Raw genomic sequence first — 25085 nt, forward strand, 5'->3', positions numbered from 1 at the left:
TCCCTTTCCTCTTAAGTAAGAACGTGCCTAAAATGTTTTTATTACCTATGCTTTCATTGTACTATACTGCATATGAGTCGGATTTTACGTTTAGAAGCTATATATCACAAATTTTGTACGCATAAGGCTAAAATGAAAAATAAGAATAAATGACACCTACATTGAAGCATGCCCGGGAATGGTGTTCTGTGTGAAGATTATCCGTCTTGAATGTTTACTAGTCTCTACTTGTATAGAAATATAGGTAAATTAGGTAGGTATTTGTGTGATAGTAAAACATAGTAATAGGCGAAATATGTATTTATTAAGCTTATTAAGAGCCGGTTTTGTGTATGCTTGCATGCTTAGGAAGTTTTTTAGGAGCGTCTTCTCTAATTTTTCCCTTGATCCACGAGACGTTTTCTGGAAGAAAAAGAAGGAAATAAGTAAAAGTAGGTTCATGTGGCAGCGATGGAGTAAGTATTTTCACATGAGTGCAGTCTAGTGCACTCAAGATATATACTAAACAATCGCCAGGAATAATATCCATTAAACAAGGCAGCACATTAGAACTAGGTGCCTTAGTTAAACCTAATAAGTATTGCATTCCCAGATTATATATGCCAGAGATAACTACTTATCATACATAACTATCAAACAATAGGTAGGTACATATCTCAATGCACAATACAGCCGCACTCATACTTATTCAAAAAAGTAAAAGTTACTAAGACATTCCTTGTGGAAAGTCACAGTTTAATACTTAATTCAGTAAGTCAAAAGAACTTACCTTCTGTTTACAGCATCTACAAACTGCTTGAGGTTCAGGCTTACAGTAGTGTGGCCAATCCAGTAAGTAGTGCTCCAATGGACAAGCCATGATCTTGACTAGTCCCACGTTGGTAGTTGCCATCAGCTAGCAGGTGTAACTGTTACACACCAGCAGCAGCTGCTGCTGCTGGTGGTGTAGGTGTGCTGCTGGTGTGGTGTATACTGTTAGAACCTAAAACAAATAAGTACCTAATTAAAGTACCGGCCAATAATATATCACCTCCATGCTTTTACGGTATAACTTTTTTTATATTTGTGAGTGACTTCCACAGCTTTAGGTAGTTTAGTAGTATTCCTTGTCCAGCGATGAGAAAAATTGGTCTATGTAATGATTTTTTCATAGAGGTTTTTTGTTTTAATGTATGGTCAACTTCATTATTTTTAAAGAGCTTTTTTAGTAATATGCTGAGTCTCTTATTGTAGTTCACAGTATTTCAGTATTCATAATATCTTATACCTTTAAACGAGCAATTCTTGTATATTTATTTATTTATATGTATATATATTTCGGGGATATCGGAAACGGCTCCAACGATTTCGATGAAATTTGCTATATGGGGGTTTTCGGGGGCGAAAAATCAATTTAGCTAGGTCTCATCTCTGGAAAAACACGCATTTTTGAGTTTTTATATGTTTTCCGAGCAAAGCTCGGTCTCTCAGATATTATTTATATAAAATGACTAGTAAAATATGAAATCTACAAACTAACCTACTACAAGTTCATACAAAAACACACAAAGGTGATATGTTATTGACCGGTACTGTAAATCTAATTTTGTCAAGTAGATTTTCCCCCTTAGGTTCGGAGGTTAGGATATGAATGTTGAAGTAAATAGTAGCTTAAGTAACCTCTGTTAGTAGGTTAGTAGCATAAGTAAGAGATTGTACAACAGATATCTTAACATACTAACTTTTACATATAATAATGAGGCCGGTACCTAGTATTGAAGAGTTTAGTGGCATTGTCATTAAGACGTCTGTTTTACATAGAATCAATGATTTCAAATATAAAAGGGTCTATGCATAGAATACATATTAACTTTATAAGAAACACTGCAATTTTATAGCTTTACCTTTGAGATGTTTTGGTAGGTAACCCATCACCGTTTTGAAGCTCGGCGTTAAATTCGGCACATAAGTAAATGCACTGCACACTCCTTACGCACTCTGTAAATATGCCAAAACTCTTCGTCCGTCATATCAAATGGGCTGCAAGTGTTTCTTAAAGCTGTTTACGATATTTTTCTTCAACAGCAGCCGCGAGTAGGAATAATAAAATTTGACTTCCCTGCGAAGAAAATATTGACAATATTATATACAGCGGAACATTGTAACTAATAACTCTCAATATAATCATAGAAAAACTGATATTTACCTGTAATTTATACCTTAAAATATGATTATTCACTACTTTTGCTTTCACGACAAGGCTTATCGTCATCTAAGAAGCACGTAGTTAAAATTAACTAAGTTGAACTGTCAAAATGGGACAATCTGTCAAATTATCCACATCTTATCCAACGACCATGTTATGCAAATTGTCTTCTATCATCTACCGCTGTCAAATGTGGATAACTCCATATATCGTCTGCAACCATAGTATGGACGATAAAACCGACGATAACGGCCGTTTTATCCACACCTATTGCGTGATAACTACCTTGTCGTACAACCTTGCTAAGCCCGCAGCGCGGTAATGCCGCTAGTATCTTTGGCACTTTTGGGCTGGGTGGGGGTCGGGATGGGGCTGATAGATTTTAGTAATGTGTTTAGATTTTAAGTTAGGTCATTTATTTTAGGATATATGTAGATTATTAAGTAGATTTTAAGATTGATTTATGTTAAGTACGATCTGTTATGTCAATTTGTAAAAATATTTGGTAAATAAACGGAATAAAAAATATGTGTTGTCAATGTAAAGTCAATATATCTGTCAATCAGTTTGGTAAGTCTCATAAAGAATGGGTGTTTAATTTTGTAGTTATGGTAAATCAACAAGAACGTCGTCGTCAAACAGTATGTAATTTCTATAGTAGCCATCCCCTATGGCCGAAATCAAAGGTGGTGGAACATTTTGTGCAAATGGGTGAGAGTCGAAGCACTATTTACAATATTCTGGCGTCATTTGCTTTGAAGAAAACCACTGCTAGAAAGCCTGGTTCTGGAAACTATTCCAGCTTGAGCAAGGTTTCTGAGAGAGCTCGATTAAAGAAAATTACGGCCGGCCGATTCTAATTAGAGATCGGAAGAAAATTTAAAACTGACGGCAAAACTGTTAAAAAATATCTTAAAGTCATGGGCATCGATAAGCGATGTAGAAAAGTTAAGCCCACTGTCTCTGAAAACCAAGAAATCACTCAGAAAGTACGGCTGCGTAAATTAGTCAAAGAAATGTTTTACGCTAAAAACAATGTCACTTGCGTTATGGATGACGAGTCGTATTTCACGTTAGATGGAAACGAGTGGCAAGGCAATTACTATTTTGGGAACACCAATGGTCCAACCGATGAGAACGTGAAATATGTTGAGCATACAACATTTCCTAAAAAAGTTTTGCTATGGCTTGCCATCAGTCGACGCGGAATGTCTAAGTCAGGTTTAGCTGTGAACGCCGACCGCTACATAGAGCGATGTTTGCCATTAGTGCGGGATTTCATAAATACGAGTCATAGAGGAAAAAACGTAGTGTTTTGGCCAGACTTAGCCTCAACCCATTATTCCAAAAAAATCCTTAGCAAAATGGCGGAGTTAAACATCCCATACGTACCGAAGACATTAAATCCACCTAATGTTCCGCAACTTCGCCCTATAGAAGATTTTTGGGCAAATCTAAAGAGGCGAGTATATTGCAATAATTTTCGTCCCAAAAATGTACAGAGTTTGATTCGAAATAAAATCGGAGCTGAATAAAATGCCGACATCTGTGTTTTCGACAGCGATGGACGAAGTACCACAGAACTGCCGTAAAGCATCTCGCATGGGAGTAAACTATTTTTTACATTAAGCCTTGATATATACATTATTATAAGAACATAATTATTTAAAATAAGAATGGTGTTTTTTTATTTAAAACAATATTGAACTTTGTCCAAATTTCACTGCGCATACGTTAAATGACTTGTCATTCCTTCTTAAGACCCACCATGATATAGTATTGTTTGCAGACGACACCTCACTTATTTTCAAAGTCCAACGACAGCAACAAGCTTAAAATTATGTAAACAATGCTATATCAAAAGTAGTAAATTGGTTCAATGTTAATAATTTATTGTTAAATGAGAAAAAGTTAAATGTATTAAGTTTGTCACTATAGTTCGTTTTTTTAGCATTAGAAAGAACTTGAAAGAAGGTAAGCGATCTTGACATGTCTTTTAATTAAAAAACGCTTTTTAAAAATCAGTAACTATTACTTATTAAGAATATAAATGATCGTATTAGATTCATAATTGTTACATATTTGCCGTAACTTATTTTTAAAATGTGGTTTTCAATTAAAAGACACATCAAGATTGTTTACCTTATTTCTAATGCTAAAAAACGAACTATAGTAGTAACGTAAGGCAAGTGTCATTGTGAAGGATGAGGAATTGGAATTAGTTGATAGTACAGTTTTTCTTGGTATGACTTTAGATTCTAAACTCCAGTGGGGTCCCCATATTGCTACTCTTTCGAATAGACTGAGTTCTGCAGCTTTTGCAGTGAGCAAAATCCGTCAGTTAACTGATGTGAAAACAGCTCGATTAGTATATTTTAGTTACTTCCATAGCATTATGGCATATGGTATTTTACTGTGGGGTGGTGCTTCAGAGATAAATACCATTTTTGTTCTGCAGAAGAGGGCTATTCGAGCAATATATAAAATGAATCATAGAGACTCACTTAGAGATAAATTTAAGGAAATTTACATAATGACAGTGCACTGTCAATACATTTATGAGAATATTCTGTATGTACATAAAAATATTGTAAATTTTAGGAAAAATTGTGAAATTCATAATATTAATACTAGAAATAAACATAAGCTCGCAGTGCCCTTCACTCGGCTCCATAAAATTAAAAAATCATTTATGGGTAATTGTGTAAGATTTTATAATAAACTTCCAAACCATATTACTGAATTATCTATTAATAAATTTAAGGATTATGTAAAGCGTACACTCATTTCTAAATTTGATGATTTTATACCACACAAGACTACATGAATGATAATACAACGTGGGATTAATTGTTATTCGAAATGATTATTTATTTATTAGGTATATTTGATTATTGATGAGGACATGGATATTCTGATGTATGTAGGTACTTCTTTTGTTATGTTATTTTTGACATTTAGATTTTATTCTAGAAATTCTAGACTAGTATTTTTTATACATTTTTTTATGTTTGACGATCTTTTTGTGAAATTCTTAGTGTTAAATTTGATCTGTATAATAATCCAATGTTATTATGGAATAATATTAACATAAATAAATTGCTCTGATAATTAGATTAAGATTAATTACGATTCATAAGAGCTTGTTGCTAGGCCTACATGAATAAAGTATATTTTGAGTTTGAGTTTGCCTCACATGTGAATAAAATGCAACTTTGCTATCAGCTTTTGAAGTGCAAAGTAAGCCTTTCCGAGCTGGTGTGGTGAAAAATCATAAACATTGATGCTGATACAGAAGTAAGTAATGCCCATATTCTGCCACATAAATATAGGTACGAGTACTCGATCGTATGTCAGTTTGATGTATGTACCTACTCTGTTCTGTACTCACATTCTGAAAGGAAATTTTGATATCTACTTTTATTACAATAAGAATACCAATTCGCTATCCTTGGTCTAGACTTAGGTTTCATGACATGAACGTGAAGGAACAAGGATGAGGAATTGGAATTAGTTGATAGTACAGTTTTTCTTAGTATAACTTTAGATTCTAAACTCCAGTGGGGTCCCCATATTGCTACTCTTTCGAATAGACTGAGCTCTGCAGCTTTTGCAGTGAGCAAAATCCGTCAGTTAACTGATGTGAAACAGCTCGATTAGTATATTTTAGTTACTTCCATAGCATTATGGCATATGGTATTTTACTGTGGGGCGGTGCTTCAGAGATAAATACCATTTATGTTCTGCAGAAGAGGGCTATTCAAGCAATATACAAAATGTACCATAGAGACTGACTTAGAGATAAATTTAAGGAAATTGACATAATGACAGTGCACTGTCAATACATTTATGAGAATATTCTGTATGTACATAAAAATATTGTAAATTTTAGGAAAAATTGTGAAAGTCATAATATTAATACTAGAAATAAACATAAGCTCGCAGTGCCCTTCACTCGGCTCCATAAAATTAAAAAATCATTCATGGGTAATTGTGTAAGATTTTATAATAAACTTCCAAACCATATTACTGAATTATCTATTAATAAATTTAAGAATTATGTAAAGCGTAAACTTATTTCTAAAGCTTATTATACCACACAAGACTACATGAATGATAATACAACGTGGGATTAATTGTTATTCGAAATGATTATTTATTTATTAGGTATATTAAATTTGATTATTGATGAGGAAATGGATATTCCGATGTAATACTATCTACTTCTTTTGTTACTTATGCTTTTTTTGACATTTAGATTTTATTCTAGAAATTCTAGACTAGTATTTTTTTATACAATCTTTTTAATGTTTGACGATCATTTTGTGAAATCCTTAGTGTTAAATTTGATATGTATAATAATCCAATTTTATTATGGAATAATATTAACATCAATAAATTGCTCTGATAATTAGATTAAGATTAATTACGATTCATAAGAGCTTGTTGCTAGGCCTACATGAATAAAGTACTTATATTTTTATTGATTGAAATATAAATCACAATAATTTTATTTCACAACGTAAGTAGTTTTGGTTTGTGATTTTAAATAAATCTGAGTGTTTTTTGTTGAGGTTAACCGCGGAATATTCGAATATCACCGGACAGCTTAAACCAGTTTATTAATAATAAATAGGTATTCAGTAGTTATAAATAGGTATTAAATAACTTTCTGTGTTAGTTAGGTAACTGAATTACATACATTAATTTAACCAAACTTTGTCGGCAATGTGAGCACATATACTTTTATTAGTACATACGTACGTATGTTACTAATAAAAGCACGTTTTGAAATTAGATAATTAAATATTGTGGGCCAAACGTTCACAAATTGGACTACAGTAAGCCCAATAAAGTTTGCCTGTGGATACTAGCGCGAAGCGTCTTGTTTCAGGTTGGGAAACAATGGTGTCGTTTAATAATACGGTTTTCAACCGATTCTCGTGAAACTTAGTCAGCTGGTTGGATAATTATATGACTTTTTTGTTTGATTTAGTTTTTGGAATTTTTCAAAATCTTCGAGCTCACAGCGCACTCGTAATAATAATACTTATTCGCCCGCAGGGCAGCTTGTGGCGAGCTGTTGGGGAGTAACGACCCCACGGACCCGAGTGCTCCCGAGAGTCGGTCAGGGTCTCCGTCTCCGGCGTGTCTTCGTCGGTCGGAGTGGACCCCAAGGGGACCCGCAGGACTCCCAGCTCTGGCTTGCCTTAATTGGCCGTCCAGAGAGGAGTCGTTAGAGCTATATGCTCCAGGGGTGGAAGTGAAAGATGCATAAGACGCGAGTTGGCACAGTGGCTGGTAACAGCCACTGGGTAGAAAGCGGCGCACGCCTCTCGACACCCCTGAGCCGCTCACACCGATGTTGCTCCTGGTCGTCTTCGCGACGGCAGTTGCAGGGGCCCATCTAGTCAGCGGCAAGTCACCACCTGCCTCGATAACGTGTTTTAGCATTGTTATGGCAGGTGTCCGGACTTCTCTACAATAGCCCAGTCTCATTGTCCATCCAAACTTCAATCCATAGACCGGTATACTATTCACTTTTTCTACAATAAGTAGTCCCAATGCCTGCTGCGACCGGTTCATGGGTGTTTATTGTTGCGCCTGTGAACGGGTTCCAGGCGTTCCAGCAGGCGTTCTACATGACATTAAAGCTCTCCAAGGGGCCTCTACGTGTTGGATCTATATCCCCACGCAAGCCTATCAAAAGACCGGGATTTGTAGGCCCGTGAATTCCAAAATGGAGAAACAAAATACTTATTCTGTAGTGTACCTAACATACCAAAATTTTGCTTAGCTTTCATATATTCGTCATCGGAACTAAGAAAAGCAGTCAAGCATGTTTTATTCACATTTTTAGATACACAGTTCCCCAGCAGCGTCTAACACAATGGTGGGACAAATTGCATGACTCTTCGGAGCGGCGCCGTTCCCTAACAAAGAAATAAATAAAAGGGATCGGCCAATGCATTCATTGTTCCCTATGTGACTACACGCTACCACCTTGACAAAAATAGGTACCTACATTGAATAGTTTTGTACACAAATGCTGAGAACTCTGCATGTAGGCAAAATATAGGTTTATATAGGTTTCAACAATTGCAGTTTTTTTACTATTAAGAAAAAATACTTATAATACTTACATTAAATTAGGTTTACAAGGGGCCCTAGCCAAGATCACAATCGTTTATCGACGAACGCCTAGAGTCAGACCACAGAAAGTCTGCAGCGCTAAATAAAAAGTAGCTTTTAGAAATCAGTATGTGACAACACCACAGAAAATGGATTAAATAGTCTTGATGCTTGTGAAATTTCTACCATATTTACCGTTTATGAAAAATGTAGGCCCCATTCACACGAGAGCTTTTCCGACGCACGTTAAAAAAGCGTTTGAATTACACAAATGGATACATGTGTATTTATTCACACGATTGCGGTGGCGCGTTATCAAGCATTGTTGCATTTTTGACTTAAGCGTTGGTCGTTAAATCGAATTTAGCGTGTGGACTGATTCAAGCGCTTTATTAATGTGCGTTGAAAAAGCTCTCGTGTGAATTGGGCTTTAAGTTGTACATTATGGTTAAATAAATTTAATTCCAGCAATATATGTCACTATTAATACGTATACATATACTAATGTTGATAAATACCTAATATTGGGAGAATGTGACATTTTGATTGATCAAAATTATTGAGCTTTTGTAATATCCGCGACGGCCTAGCGGTAAATAGATACAGAAGGGCCTACCGCAAATACCCAAGTTCGCAAATTCTATACGGGGGTATCTTTCTATTTTACTCCCATTAAGGCGTAATTATATTGACAGAGAAATTGCCCGCAATTTGCGAACTTAGGTTTTCGAAAAAACGAAATAAACCATAAAAATGGTGAATATCCTGGATGCATCTCGTCTACATTTATATCCCTGCTATACCCTATATACTACACATACATTCAAAATAAATTTAAGCTTTAACTAGTAGGTACCCATGCCGTAAGCATAAGCATGGAGGTTGTGGGTTCGAGCTCGAAACTCAGCTCGTACCAATGAGTTTCTCGAAATGTTAGAGGAAGTTCATAAGGTAAGTATGCCTATACCTATTAGGTGTGTTCAATTTGCTGTGAAACCTTAGCCTAAACCAATATTATATTATCTACATATGGTGCAAGTATTAAGATGTTTCATTCCACTTACCCGCCATCAACTCCAAATTTTGTAAACATTGTTGTTTTTGAGCTTGATTCGCCTCGTGCTGATTTTTACTAGTGTTAAATTATTCGTCATGCGGAAAAATAACTTCCGCATGCCGGTTTTGTAAGGTTTCGCCATATTTTTCCCGTTCATCACAAAACACAACGAATATTTAAAGTTTAAACGATTTTGACAAACACATAGCATAGAGAATGACGTTTAAAAACATTGCCATACATAGTTTTTTAATTCGCTGTCAAATTATTGCGCTGCAAAGTTCATTTGGTCTGACTCTATCAAAACTTAATGTATCAGGATGACAGATCGAACGAAAAATAACGTGTCAATTTTCAACATTAACTATTAAGTGTTGATTGGCGTTTTCTATAAATGATTGTCACTCAACTAGCTGACTAAATGATCGGTATGATTCGATTTTAGGAGCAACAAGAGAGCGCTACAGTACAACCGGGAAAGCGATAATAATTATACGGAGGTAATTTTGGATTTGTATTTGCTTTCAGTATAAATACGTTTTTTTTTTTCAACTGGTAGCATAAATAATATTTGTTTGGTGAGGTCTTACATAACAAACAGAAAATAAAAATATTTACAATAAATTATTTATTTTGGCTATCCGATCCTTACCTCGGACCGAATCTCGCCAATAACACGTTGGCAATTCGCCGCACCCTTGTTGCGTGGCGGGCTTAAAGGTTTGTTTAGGATCAATGTTGTTGGCACAGATATGCAGAGATATTTACGAGAGGATTATTCAATACGAATCAAGGATTTTCATCAACAAGGTCAGTCCGGGTATTATTTACAAGCCTAGATAATGGGTAGTCAACAGTTCCATGCTAATAAGTTGGCAACTCTATGGCTCACTATTTAGGCGTAATCAGCTACATTATGTATATCTGTGAATGAAAATGATCAGACAATGTGGCATTAGTATAGGTACATCATCGAGAATCCAAATCTTCCGTTCCGTTGCATGTGGTCCTACGGACATATCATGATACGGACGTACATTTTGACTCTATGTATAAGTAAATAATAAATTGTTCGTAATTCTTTGTTTAAAATTAACACATTTTAGTTACACTTTTTAGTTATTAAGTTTTGGTTGCATGAAATTTATTTTTTTACGCATGCTGTGCTTACCTATAAGAGATTGTTACATTGAGTATATTATATACTAAAATACTTTTCACCACACCAGCTCGGAAAGGCTTACTTTGCACTTTAAAAACTGATAGCAAAGTTGCATTTTATTCACATGTGAGACAAAGTAATCAAATGCAAATTTTGAGTTGGTTTCTTATGTTTGCTGGTAGAAATGACTTTTAAATGATGATTTTGGATGATAAATTTTTAATTACATTCATTTGGATTTGATTTGGTTTGATTTTGTTTGATATTTTACATTTAATATTTGCTTCAGGTTGGTGTGGTGAAAAATACTTTATTAGCTTGTACGTACGTACACGCAAACAACCGTTAAGCGGCGGACGTAACGTACGTAGAGTTAACCAAATACCTAAAGCCGACCACTGACTAACAGGCCGCCGGACGATATCGGCCTGTCAGTTAGAACAAAAATTTGACAGTTCCGAACAACTGACCGGCCGATATCGTTCGACGGACTGTTAGTCAGTGGTCGGCTTTACGGTTAACGATTTGTTTACATTGTCACAATAGTCATATATTTACAATACAAAATGATATTAAGGAATGCAATTAGTTAATGATGTTGTTAATATTGAATTTCAGCGGTTATCTATTATAAAAGTTATATAAACTTACTTATCTCAACTTTGATTCATACTTACTTATATTTTTTTATTCAGTGCCGCCTTTCGCCTTGATTTCAATGTCAAGACTCCTAGTCTTTGAAATTGTGAACCAATCATTTGATTAAACTACATATTAGCCGTCGTCAGATCAAACCGCTCCGCTACCACTTTATCATAGTGACAGTCAATACGTGCAAGCCACGCGGTCTAGTAATTGACTTGAGAATGCAATATTAATGCACTTTGATAAGAACCCTCTCAATGCCTCCGCCGGATCCTCAATATTACCTACATACGATACATCAAATTAATTTTAGCAGGAAAAAATATGATTGACTTTACTGTGGTTATCCACAGGCATATTTTTATTTGTTTAGTGAGGCAAGAACGAGAAAAATGGCTTTCTGACCAAAAAAACTTTTATATTGTTACTTACAACCATGAGATTCCACATCTTGGCGGCTTCAGCGACGGTGGTGCACACGGTGGAACAGCCTGCCAGCAGCAGCAGCTTTTGTGGCGGGTTGTAGAGCAAGTTGTACATTACACTTGCACCCAGCCCCGGCTCGCACTGACAAACACAAATAGAATTTTAATGGAGTATTTCCATGTAACACGACGCTTTATAAACGCAGCGAGCGCGCGATATAATGACCAAAGTATAAAGGTATTACCAAACCCAGCGAAACAAGAAAATGAATGCTTCCTTCCCACCAACTTCCTTTTCGTATTCTTGTAAGTAGGTCTTATTTTATCTCGGCAAGAAAAATACGAGTGTTATCATGGACGCTTTGTAATTTTATACAGTCCGTTGAGCGATTGTCGCCGAAAGCATTAATGCTCTGGAATAACGGTAATGTGGTCAATTGCGCGTGCCGCGGCGGCAGGATGATATTTAGTGTTTTACGAAGTTATTGTGTCGTCAAATGGAAAATACTTTGGCATAATGTCGATTGTTCTAACATTAGTACTGGTAGATAAAAGTAAAAGAAATCACCCCAATACATTGCAGATATTTAAACAATAACGAAAGTCCATTATAGTATCGTTTACATATTATTGTACCACAATATTACATATCATAGGAACCCTAGCATTTCGGAAGAAAAAGTTAAGTATCACTACTAATACAGTAATTTTATACATTTCGCGTTTGCGTTAAATCCGGTAGTTCTGATTTTTTGCAGACGTGTTTATGATGTTGGCCCAATGAATAATACAAGTTTGTGACTTCGAGAGCCGAACGCAACTTTGTCAAATATCGAAAAACCTGCGAAAATTTCGGCTTTCTTTTAGATTTGGGCGATTATAACCCTAAAGGACTAGTTTTTGATAGTGTCTTCTCAGGACGTTTTTAAAGTGGACTAAATTTGCTAAAATACGAGGCTAGAATTGTCTCTGTACATCTAGGAGTTTCCGAAATAATACCTTTCAAAATTTATAATTTTTTGAAATTGTATTCGTAGGGTAAGTAAGTGCAGTGAGTATGCACTTTTGTCTCAGGCGATGCAGCTTGGCACGATTGTTCCTAAGGTCAAACAAAGCTGATTTGGCCAGGTAGCTTGAGATCGTACCGTGGCTACCCCCCCAAAAAGGGAGGCGCAAGGGTCGGATCACCAGGTCCAATCTATGCTATATTTCTTCCTGCTAGGCAAGTAATATATCATTTTCATATAATTTAGGAATTCCTTATTTTATAAAGTATCACTTCAAAGCAGGCAGTCATACATTTTTTTGGAAAAATATGTAGCGGATTGAGTGACGATTTCCATAGAAATGTAATTATGGCCAAAGTCAAAGGTTAAAAATGTAAAAAAAACACTTAACTTGGCGTTTTAAAAGTATGAATATAATGTGCTCGTCCTTAAATTGTATGAAAATGATATATAACCTGCCCTAATTGCTAAGAGCATGAAGAAATATAGCATAGATTGCACCTGGGGAGCCGACAATTTTCCCCCCTTTTTTGGGGGTAGGCACGGTACGATCTCGTGTCTACCGGGTCAAATCAGCTTTGTTTGACCTTAGAAACAATTGTGCCAAGCGGCATCGCCTGAGACAAAAGTGCATACTCACTGCACTTACTTAGCCTACAAATACAAGTTCGAAAAAAATTATAAACTTTGAAAGGCTTTATCTCGGAAAGTATTAAATGTACAGAGACAAGTGTTCTAGTCTCGTACTGTAGCCAATCTAGTCCACTTTAAAAACGCCCTGAGAAGGCACTATAAAAAACTAGTCCCTTAGGGTTATAATCGCCCAAATCTAAAAGAAAACTGAAATTTTCGCGGGTATTTCGATATTGGACAAAGTTGAGTTCGGCGCTCGAAGTCACAAACTTGTATCATTCATTGGGCCAACATCATAAATAAGTCTGCAAAAAATCAGAACTACCAGATTTGACGCAAAAGAGCCAGGTTACAAAATTCGACAAAGTTACTGGATTACACATTTCAGGTTAGAAAAATTCTAATCTTTATAAAAACCGGGGGCCAGACACTATCACGAGTAATAACAAAATTTGTGTTTTTAAGAAAGAAAGTGTAGTTATTGGAATGAAGGAATGACGTTAAGTAATAATTGTAATAAAGTTAGTTTAAATTGCTTCAGTATTGGAGTAGGTATCTAATAACATAACAAAGTAACGACAGTGTATAGGTATTGATTTTATCGATATTTTGTTGGATTTTTGTTTGATTGTATATAAAAAATCATGCTATATCCGTAAATTATTTAAAACAACAGCTATTATAAATTATGTATGTATGTCTAATTCTAATTCGCTATAATTATTAATAACAAGAAATGTTTCTTCGTTACGCCTTGATTTTTTTTCAGAGTACTCGTATAATACATCCGGTACAAACTATAATGTATCTTCCCTTTTCTCTGTTGCTAGATTTTCCTTTGACTATAGCATATTAGAAATGAGTAGGTATCTACTACCTGTGGTCTACAGAGAGAAACGTAACCTTTTGCTGTAAAGAGCGTAAGTATCACTAGCTGCGGTGTCTACCTACTTACTAACATTAAATCCTTTTAAGATTAGCTCCAGATATACGAGTAAACAAAGCTATTTTGTAGTATCTTTTTTATATATTACTGCATCGAATGCATCTTTGTACATTTTTCTTGTGCAGAATTACTCGTCGAGAAATGGCACAGAAATAACTCGCTGTGACAGCCACTACGTGCTTCCACAGATGGATACCTAATTACCTACTATTTATTTTTGTGCAAGCGAATCTATTGCTCTAAGTTCTACTACCAAAATATATTTCGTTTAATTTCCTACAAAATACATGTTCCATAACAACGACCTAAAATAAAAAAATATAAAAAAAGTATATTTACCGTCATTAAACGCACTGTGGCACCCTTAAGTAAAGTCGAACACTTGAAAAGCTTCTTTATTGCTAGAAGAAATTTAAGCAATCGAATTTGGTCAAATACCTGCTGCCAATTTGCTGATAAAAAGTTGTTGATTGAATCACACTCCTTAAAAGACATTTTCTATAATAAAATCTAAATCGATTATGGAAGAATAATCTCACGAAAGCGACGGGGTCGTCGATTTCTCAGTGAATTTAAATCGATAAAATGGGAAATTACCTTCTGCCGGCTCGGAAAATCTATCCAATAAAATTTTCTTCCGTGAGCCATTCATAAATTCTCAATAATTGAATCGAACGTCAGGCTCAGCCTCTACAATGCAATATCGTAGGCCTATGATCATTTGGATTTATGGCTCGCCTTGCGTCGGCTAGGGGTGGCTGGCGGGACCGACTACCGACCATTTTGTTAATTACCGCACGAGATATACAGCTGGCTCCAGTTTCAAATTAAATGGATTAGATCTAACACTTTTAATTATCGGTACCGAAGACATGAAATCCTTTCAGCAGTAACGGATATTCAGGTACTTAAATAAACACAAAATAATAACGATTTTAACGAGTTAGCGTATCTTGGTCTTAATTTTACAATGTACTTTAATTAAGAAATAAATCACTGTCGATTCTCAAACATTATAATTATTTATGTTAAATAAGATGACCAAACTACTAGTATGACTTCGCATACCTACTTTTTCTATGGAGCTTCCATACACTATTTAATTGCCTTATCAGTGTTAAGCTGATATATTCGGTAACGTCTGCGTAATTTGCTTTCTATACATCTCGCTCGCACTAATATGCGAGTACGAGTGAGATGCATAGAAAGTAAGTTACGCACACGCTAGCGAATATGTCAGTGTTTAACTAGTGGTAGCCGTACAGTAGCAGTTGTAGGGTGGTCACAGAACTATTGACAGAAATATAATTTAGAAAAAGTATGACTATATCAAGATTGTATAAAATACAATTTATGTTATTCTTCTTAAAAATATTTTATATCAGCTGAAAGGTTGCAGTTATAAACAAAAAATAGGTACCTACACTTTATGATATTGATCACAACATTTATGTGACGTGATTTTGAGTAAAGAGAGGAGGTATGATGTTGAGTACAGGTGTCAATATTAACCTTGCTATCGTTGCTGTGCAGCAGGAGCTTGAAACCGGAGAGCAGGTCGGAGCGCGCGTTAACGTCGGCCAGCGCCAGCTCGGCGGCAGGCATGCAGGCCTGCCCGCCCTGCCAGCCGCCCTCGCCCTCCATCGGGAAGATGCCCCCGATGTGCAGGTCGTTGTCTCTCCTTCCCTCGCACGCACTTAACACGCTCAGCCACAGCACCAGCGCTCGCGCTCGCCCGCCTTTACTCCGCCCACCGTACCTCCATCGACTCCGCGCCACGCACACACACTTGGCAACAACGAATAATTGCACTATTACCTCGACTAATAACGACATAACATCGGAAATAATTGTCCTAGTTCTTAAGGAATGTACAAAATCTTTTAATTTGACTAGCGGACGCTTTGAAAAATTAATGTTCGTCCGCGCTCGCGAGAGGGAGGCGTTTTGATATAAGTATGATATCACCCGTAAAGAGAGTAGGTATAACCTAATAAGCGTGTAATTTTGTATAAAATGTAGTTTTGAAGGTGGATGGTGCGTCGCGCCGTGACCGGGCCCAGCCGCCGCCGCCGCGCCCGGCCCGACGCGCGCGCCGCGCTGGGTCATCGCTCGCGGCGGGGACATGCTGTCATTGATCACCTCTTCGTGCATTTTTCATCTTCTCTCCTGTAACAAGATAATGCGCTCTTATTTTCTACTGTCAATTTCTGCTATCATTCTATCAACTTACTTGAAAATTAATAGTGCTTAACGTTAATAAGTAATAGGTAAATTAAATAAACTAAGTATGCCTTATGCCTCTAATTTAATAAAATAATCTGTAACGCGAAGTCAAGCATTGTAGTAGTTTTGTTAAATTACATTTGCATTATTTTATGTTTTACGGAAATGCCTTTTATAGTCTACAGTAATGAATTACCGACTTACCGGCTAAGTTATTCAGAGTGCTTTATTTTAAGTGATCAATTCCATTCCAGCTTGACAATAATTGAATACGACTCCAGAGTTTAATATCGGATAAGAGAACTTCCGAACTTCAACTTGGTTCTCGCAGCAAAACGTACAAAAGCTAAGTAATATTCTAAGGCTATAACTTCACAGAGTCAAGTCTGTTCATTCATATCTGAGATGCGGATAATGTTCTACGAGAATTTCTGCTGTCGTCAACAAAAAGCCGGATTATCGGCTTTCGAAAAGCCAACCGCCATGAAATGACGAAGTTAATGATTCGAAGCTTATTATCTCTGAAATAATTCAAGTTATTTCAATTCAAAAGTAGAAATTTTACTGACGGGAACACTGATGAGGCAAATGATGAATTAGAGCGCCATTAGCTATCAGTAGAAATATGAAAAAAAAAATGAATGACACTTTGAAGTTTGAAGCTTCTAGACTTGAAGGTTTTGACTGGTATTCAACGCGCGCCGCGACAGCACTTCGAGTTCCTATACCTAGTGTTATCAATTCGCTTCAGGTAGGAAATAGTAATAAATACCACGGTACCTATATGAGGCGAGTAGGGACAAAACCGACATTCAAACCTCGATGAAAAATATTTTACATGTAGTTAGAACGTTGATTTTGTGTACATAAAAATAGTCCAGCCGTATGAATTTCAGTTTTTTAATGATTATCTGTTGTTTAATTTCATAATTTTGAAGAGCGCAACAAAGCACAAAATAAGCTGAAATCCCACCTCACCCCGTAGTTGGGGTTGTATAGCAATGGGGTGAGATGGGAAAATGTATGGAGTAAAAATTTCGAATTGTGACTGTCGGATTAGCTTGCATTGATCCGCTCTCCGACCCAGTTTACGCTCCTTCTTATCGCTCCTCTTCCGCATGATGGGTCCCCGCCACCCTGGTGCCGGTCCTGGCCCCATATCTTACACCACTCACTTCTAGTTCCAGTTTTTTTTTTAAATATTATAATATGGTTGCCACAAGAAAAATAAATATGTCTAAAAGTATACTAAAATTATTCTCAGAGCAACCTGAACCAGAAAATCAAAGTACTTAGTAACTGAAAACATCCGCGTCCCTTCTGCCTCAAAATCCCTACTCATTCCATTTTACGGTACCTATATTTGGGCATTGAGCGTGTTTGGCAGCGGTCATTACTTAATTACCTACTATAAACACCTACGACGTTTGATATTATGACATTAGCAATAATGTAAACTGGATACACAGCGATCCATCAATCGCCTGTATCGGTGGCTGAGAGCGTATGGTGCGCGCACTTTTAACTATAGCTGTGTCGTGGATGTTTACTCAACCACCGCTGTTGCCTCTCCTCGCTGTGATTTATGAGCCACCCACAAATGTAGCGGATCGCCGTGTCATACGAATAAAAGCAGTGAAATAATATAAGCTTGCGATATCTTAATATGATATTACATTGCTAATACACGTCACAATTTGATATATAGGCTCGAGCTGTGAAAACACTTTTTGAGTACCAATTACGTACAGACATCATGTTCAAATCAATATCATTAATTTCAAAATACAGCGTCGGTGACGTCTGACGTTAATAATTGCTTAAGTTTAGCTAAATCGGTTCAGCGGTTATTGATTCCCCATACAAACTTCCACCACCCTTTTAACTTTTTCTTGTTTTTATTCTCTCTCGTCAGCGTCAATAAAAATAAATAAAATGAAACTAAACTTAAAATCTATATCTAAAACAAAAACCTTAAAATAAATAAATTAATATAAATTTTTCCTTCGCGGCATGGTGCCGTAGACGCTGGCAGCATTTCCCCGCTGTATTGCAATACACTAAGTAATGCGTTGGGCAAGGAAGCCGCCAGCTCTACGGTCATCAGTGATTTACATTGCGTGTTTTATGTCTAATTGGTTGTTTGTACCTATTAGTAAAAAATCAGATATCCTGACTAACAATTAGGTAATGGAACAGGTAAAAGTTTTAACTTATAGAGAGGACCATATTTGTTGTTTAAACTACCCTAGTTTACACGCTTAACACTATAGTGGTAAGCGTGTAAAAAAACGGGTTATTATTTCTATCGGAGTTACACAAAAAAAAAAATGAATTGATGTGTTTCCAATTTCTATTCTACAACCTTCGACGTAACGTTTAATGCATTGCCTAACTTCGCTTTTACGAGTACTTGAGTGTTTTCGAACACTCATTTAAAGAAGTTGCGTAGTAACTGTGTCACTTAGAGCACGGAAATGATTGCCTTCTTGCGACTAAGTATCTCTAGGAAAAATTTTATAACTAGACATCGTAAAGGATAATGGAGTTCGATACAAAAAATAATTTATTTACAGGACGTAGGTACGTAACGTTATTCTAGAAAGAGGGTATGTACTGTAGATGATATTTATTGTTCTATTTATTTTGGTTAAGGTTTTTGAAAACATTTAATTAAGATCTACAATAATGTTAATAATTGTGAGCTAGCAACCAACTGACAATGACTAATTCAAATATGTAATTATTTCTCACTGGCCAATGCCACTCCTCCTCATCCTGCAAGATCCGTAACAAAACCTCCTTTAAAAATTACGTACCTACTACAACTAGAAAAGTCCATATTTTTTATATAAAACTATATTGATTTGAACAACGAGGAAACTCAGTGAAAATGCTAATGAAATTAGCCCAAATAGGAGATTTCGTTGAATATTTCCGTGGGTGTTCGTCATTGTTTATTCAGAAAACGTTTTCATTTGAAAAGAGCTGGACAAAAAGATCCATTTCGTTTAGCGTATTTTAATTGCTATTCAATGTAGCTATTATAATATTTAAAACCTGTGTCGAAACGTCGGTAAATAAAGGTAATTGAATAAATTTCGCGTTAGACCCGTCTATAAATGTGAGTTAATAAATGTACTTAGCTAATATTTATAAGGAGTAGGTACCTACTTGTCCTGTGGTGAGTTATAATCGACCCACCTTGAGAAAAATCTGAACCAACGAGTAGTACCTACACATCAATATGTCTAATACTAAGTGGAACTTTTTGTATATAAGCTAGCTTACCTATGTCTGTATGTACATGAACAGTATGTACATGAAGATAATATAATAAAAAAAATAGCAGTAATTGGGAATTTATTTAAAATTGGTAATCGATAAAATAAAAAGTTGAGGAATCTTCACTCTGACAATATTTGGTATTTATAAGAAACTCAAATTTATTAAGAATTACTTAAATGATAGTAAAGGCCCTACTTTATCAACTGAGTCCCAGAACTGAGTATAAATGGTTGACTGAGTTATTTGATCCGGTTAGCCATTCGTTCATCTTGCGTCGGAGAAAATGGAATTGCAATTTAATATAAATGACGCTTTGACGGGAAAATGAAAACGGTGTCGGACTAGCTTCCTCGCCGCAGCGGGTTAATGCAATCAGACCTATCTATTGCGGCAATTTTAGCGGAAATCGCGTAAAAGCACCTCACACGCCGCATACTAATATGTATGTATCAGGTTAAGTACATACATATGTCTTCAACTAAAGACGAAATTATTCATTTACATAATCAGTATGTAATAGTTAAAATTATAAATAGTTCTTTCCACATGAAGATTTTGAAAGAGCCTGGACACATTTTTTTAAACTACTTACTATTTTTCCTACTATTTCAGTCGAAACCTTTGGCTCATGGTCATCAGACACCAGACAAGTTGTGAAAGAAGTTTCAAATACTTAAACTTGTCTGGGTGTCTGGCGAGTTTCGAGCTGGCGAATATTTTGCTCAGCGGCTAACTCAGAGGGCCTACCGCGAACCACGTTCGACGTGTTGCCTCTCTGTCGCACTTGTAAATTCAGTATAATTCATAAGTGTGACGGGGAGGCAACACGTCGAACGTGGTTCGGACTAGGCCCTCTGGCAATCCAGCGGGGAAACGCAGCAAGCGGCCTGGGGACGATGCCCTAGGCAACTTTAGGTTTTTAATGTTTGCCATTATCTTGTAAATTTACTTTTGTACGTAATAAATAATACTATCTATTTATTAAGTTTATAGAATTCTCGTCATGACATATTTTGGCAATAATCTTGTATAGCATAGCCCTGTCAATGTTTAACGAAAATGTTATCGGTGATATAATTGTTATTATACATATTATGTATAATAACATCTTATTTTTTATTACATTCTGATTGATATAAAATAAGTCTTTACGTGTTGAATAACGGTAAACATCGTAGCGCAAAATATTTTCTACCAGTCCCTCGGAGACACACGTCTAACGTTCGATAGCAGCTCGTATGACGGAAAACCTTTTTTAAAAGCGTTCCTAAAGCTATATTTGTATTATACGGACCAACAACCGGGCGCGTCAAACGCGTCGTAGTTTTTGACATAAATGCTACTCATGTTGGGTTCGCCCCTTCGGGGAGCAGCCCTTTGACGAGATATTATGTAATGTGCTTTTATGCGTCTTAATTTTCTTGTTGTCATAGGCTTTTGTTTTGTTAACAACGGGTAAGGACAACGTTATATAAAATGTAAGAAGCATATTTGTCATACAGTCAGCAAAACTATGAGCTTAGCACCCGTGCTTACATTTGTCCCCGAATACGGCAAAGTCTAAGTGAATTAGAATTTATGAGAAAATGGTAACTTTATACTTGTTAACGAAGTGTTTTGGATAGTTTTATTAATAAGCGTTATGGTAACATTCCATTTATGACCGCAGCTGCACTACTGGTACTGAACGCGTCGGTGTTATTGTCAATTTTCATAGTAAAATGAACAGTAGTGCAGCTGTCGTTGGAAATGGACGTTCACCATTAGCTGGCTGTCGATCTCATCAAGTTGAACCGCGGCGGCGGCTGCGTGTGGAACGCCGCTAGTTAGGGAGCCAATGCATCCGCTGTTGCAGGAAAGTTCTAGGTACTTTCAGTATTTAATAGTTCAACGAAACTAAGGTTTCGCGCACCGTTGGAGTAATTATGCTTTTACCGTAAGCCACAACACGCGCAGCGGTTCATGGCTATCTACTCTACCGAAGAGCTCGCGGGCAACAGGTATACTGTACCTGCCTTATAATGTACGCCTCCATTATCTAGTTAACGGAACCGAGCTCGTTGATACGGAGAAGCTTTTGCTCCTAGATTTCCGTATGTTCTCATCGTAAGTGCTTTCCCGGCTTGCTGCCTTAGATGTATTCCTGATAGATATTTGTTCCTGATCCGAGCCATGGGTGTTTTGAGCATTTAAGTACATATTTGTAATTATTTATATACAGGTTGTTCTTAGTCACCTGCAATAATTTACGGGGCGATTATATAGGTCATTCTCTCATACTGAACAACTTTTACTATGGGACCAACCTCGAAATCACGAAAAGAAAATTAACTCTTCCATACAAAATATCAACATCAGCCAAAATGTATAAAACAGGTAATTTTTTATCTCAAAACTGGTATTTAAATAACTCTACCTAACCTAACCTAGCCCAATTTTCTGGTGGCAGTTCGGTTCTGTAAGGGTCACAGTTCTAACATAACTTAACCAGTAGGAGAAAAGTGTTTCTGGTCGCAGTTCGGTTCTGTAAGAGTTCTGTAAAAAACATTTGCAAGTATTTAGCTACAACATTGATACAACAACCGCTCATATATTTTGGTAAGTGATCGGCCAGCTAGAATAGAATATACAATCTTGTTGAAACAGGTCTTGGCTGTGACGCCTGTGACCACTACGGATACGATCGGGTCATAAATTCCCGGTTTTACGACACATCTAGCTCGCGGGCTGTACGTACAAGTACATTGTAAGGTGCAGTAAAAAGGGAATCACTGTAAGCAAAACCATGATAGTATTTCTCATTCTTTGTGTACGTAGCAGTACGCTACGTAAACAAAGAACTGCGTACTGCGTGCTAGGTACTGCTAGTACTAACTAGTATTGAAATAAGTAATTTAGCTCGACATGGTGCCTAATTTTAAAGTGATCAAGTATAGATACTTATTAACTAGGTACCGTAAAATGGGGTGAGTAGGGATTGCGTGGAGAGTTTTTTTAAATAAGCAAAAAAATAATAAAAATAATATTATAGGACATTCTTACACAGATTGACTAGGTCCCACAGTAAGCTCAAGAAGGCTTGTGTTGTGGGAACTCAGACAACGATATATATAATATAATAAATACTTAAATACTCTATGTATATAATATAATAAATACTTAAACAACCATAACTCAGGAACAAATATCTGTGTCATCACACAAATAAATGCCCTTACTGGGATTCGAACCCAGGACCATCGGCTTCACAGGCAGGGTCACTATACCCACTAGGCCAGACCGGTCGTCTAAAGAGTCGTCTAGAGTTGGGTTATGAATGGGGAGAAAAGGGATGCCAGGGGGGTGAGATGGTTTTTAAAGGCTACTGCTACCTAAATAATGTATTCGTATTATAAATGGAGCTATAGTGATATTCATAAGAAAAAAAATCGATCCAACAATGTTCCAAAATCAGCTTTGTATGAAATCCCATCTCACCCCAACTACGAGGTACTACGGGGTGAGGATTTTGTGTTTATCGGTAAAGTTATAAAATGGAATAACTCAAAATCATAAAAAAAAATCAAATACAAACGTCCGCAACATTTATTATATATACCATTCAGCTTACATATGTAAAAATAAAATGTTATCGAGGTTTGAATGTCAGTTTTCTCCCTACTCACCCCATTTTACGGTAATACCGTAAGAGATTGTCTGCGGCCATTTTTCTATATAAGTACTACTCCTATTGGCTCCTCTTCACGTTGGGCCAACGCCACCGCCAACGAGGGACGCATATATGCGTTAGAGGGAGCAAGTGATATTGCTATCTCATTCTACCGCATGGCTGCGTCCCTCGTTGGCTTGGAGTTGGCCCAAAGTGAAGAGGAGCCTTATTGTTTTGTGACAAATATTTTAATATCATATAAATGTTTGGTGTGGCAAGAATGGATAGGATAAGGAATGAGTAAATAAGAGGAAGCCTGAAAGTTGCACCCATAGTAGAAAAAGTAAGAGCGAACGGGCATTTGATGCGGAGGGATGAAATTCATGTGAGGAGAAAGGTATTACGATTTACGAAGTGTGAGAGACGATATGAACGGAAATGACGGGCGAGAGAGAGGTATGGAAGAAAAAGACATGCTGCATGGGATAAGGGCAAGAGAATTATGATGATAAATAAACCCGTTAAATCGAAATATTCTCAAGCCGATTTTAGATTAGATTTTAAATCGAATGAAAAGTATCGTGAAACCATTTAGTAGGTAATAATTATTTAATTAGTGGCATTACTGTAGGTATGCTTATTATACTTACATACATGATTACATATCCTGCTTTCACCACGCATGACACAACTTCAGAACTCATTTGAACCCCTCCCGGGTTCCTTTCCCGATATCATGAGTATGATACATAAGTAAGCCAAATGGCTACAAATATAATGACCACCAAAAAATACTTTGGTACCCTAAATAAAAAAATCATGCTTACCAAAAAAAATACTGAACACCAAAAAAAATAAGGCCTAAAATTACAAAAGTACCACCGTTTTAATTACGACTGCACTTCAAATTGTATTCGAATACGAAATATATTGAATGATCACCAAAAATCATTAATGATCACCAAATCTTGAAGACCAAATTAATGCGATATTTTCACCTAAATAAACCACTATGATTACCAAAAAATGTATACATATTACCAAATAAAGTAAAATGATGCCAAAATTACTAGCCCGCTCAACCCCCCGTACCCCGCACCGCATACCTACCTAACCTAACCTACTCTTCTAGTAGCATACTGAAATGCTACTAGAAAAGTGGGTTAGGTTAGGTTTGAACTGCGACCCTTACAGAAAAGAAATACTACTAGAAAAGTGGGTTATGTTAGGTTTGAACTGCGACCCATACAGAAACGAAATTCTACTAGAAAAGTGGGTTAGGTTAGGTTTGAACTGCGACCCATACAGAAACGAAATGCTACTAGAAAAGTGGGTTAGGTTAGGTTTGAACTGCAACCCATACAGAAACGAAATGCTACTAGAAAAGTGGGTTAGGTTAGGTTTGAACTGCGACCCTTACAGAAACGAAATGCTACTGGAAAAGTGGGTTAGGTTAGGTTTGAACTGCGACCCATACAAAAAACAAATGCTACTAGAAAAGTGGGTCAGGTTAGGTTTAAACTGCGACCCTTACAGAAACGAAATGCTACTAGAAAAGTGGGTTAGGTTAGGTTTGAACTGCAACCCATACAGAAACGAAATGTTACTAGAAAAGTGGGTTAGGTTAGGTTAGAAAAAGATGACGAAGTGGATTAATTAATTTAATAGGATAACGATGTATTAAATATTTGCACATTTTTAATTAAAATGTGGTTACAATTTTGGTGGTC

General features: G+C 36.5%; 1 protein-coding gene and 1 long non-coding RNA gene across 4 annotated transcripts in view; one reads left to right on the plus strand and one right to left on the minus strand.

Annotated features, from left to right (window-relative positions):
* LOC134804239 (uncharacterized) overlaps window positions 1-25085 on the plus strand; it is a 184786-nt gene that overhangs the window by 66458 nt on the left and 93243 nt on the right. The gene's annotated exons all lie outside the window — the stretch shown is intronic.
* LOC134804190 (gamma-aminobutyric acid type B receptor subunit 1) overlaps window positions 1-25085 on the minus strand; it is a 159793-nt gene that overhangs the window by 54412 nt on the left and 80296 nt on the right. For all 3 annotated transcript variants that reach the window (XM_063777132.1, XM_063777131.1, XM_063777130.1), the window contains exons 2-3: window positions 15705-16361; window positions 11614-11748 (exon numbers count right to left, since the gene is read on the minus strand). In XM_063777132.1, coding sequence (XP_063633202.1) covers window positions 11614-11748; window positions 15705-16346 — 777 coding nt within the window. In that variant the 5' untranslated portion in view covers window positions 16347-16361. The remainder of the gene's footprint in view (window positions 1-11613; window positions 11749-15704; window positions 16362-25085) is intronic.

This window comes from Cydia splendana, chromosome Z, assembly GCF_910591565.1.
Source record: "Cydia splendana chromosome Z, ilCydSple1.2, whole genome shotgun sequence".
Taxonomy (NCBI): Eukaryota; Metazoa; Arthropoda; class Insecta; order Lepidoptera; family Tortricidae; genus Cydia; species Cydia splendana.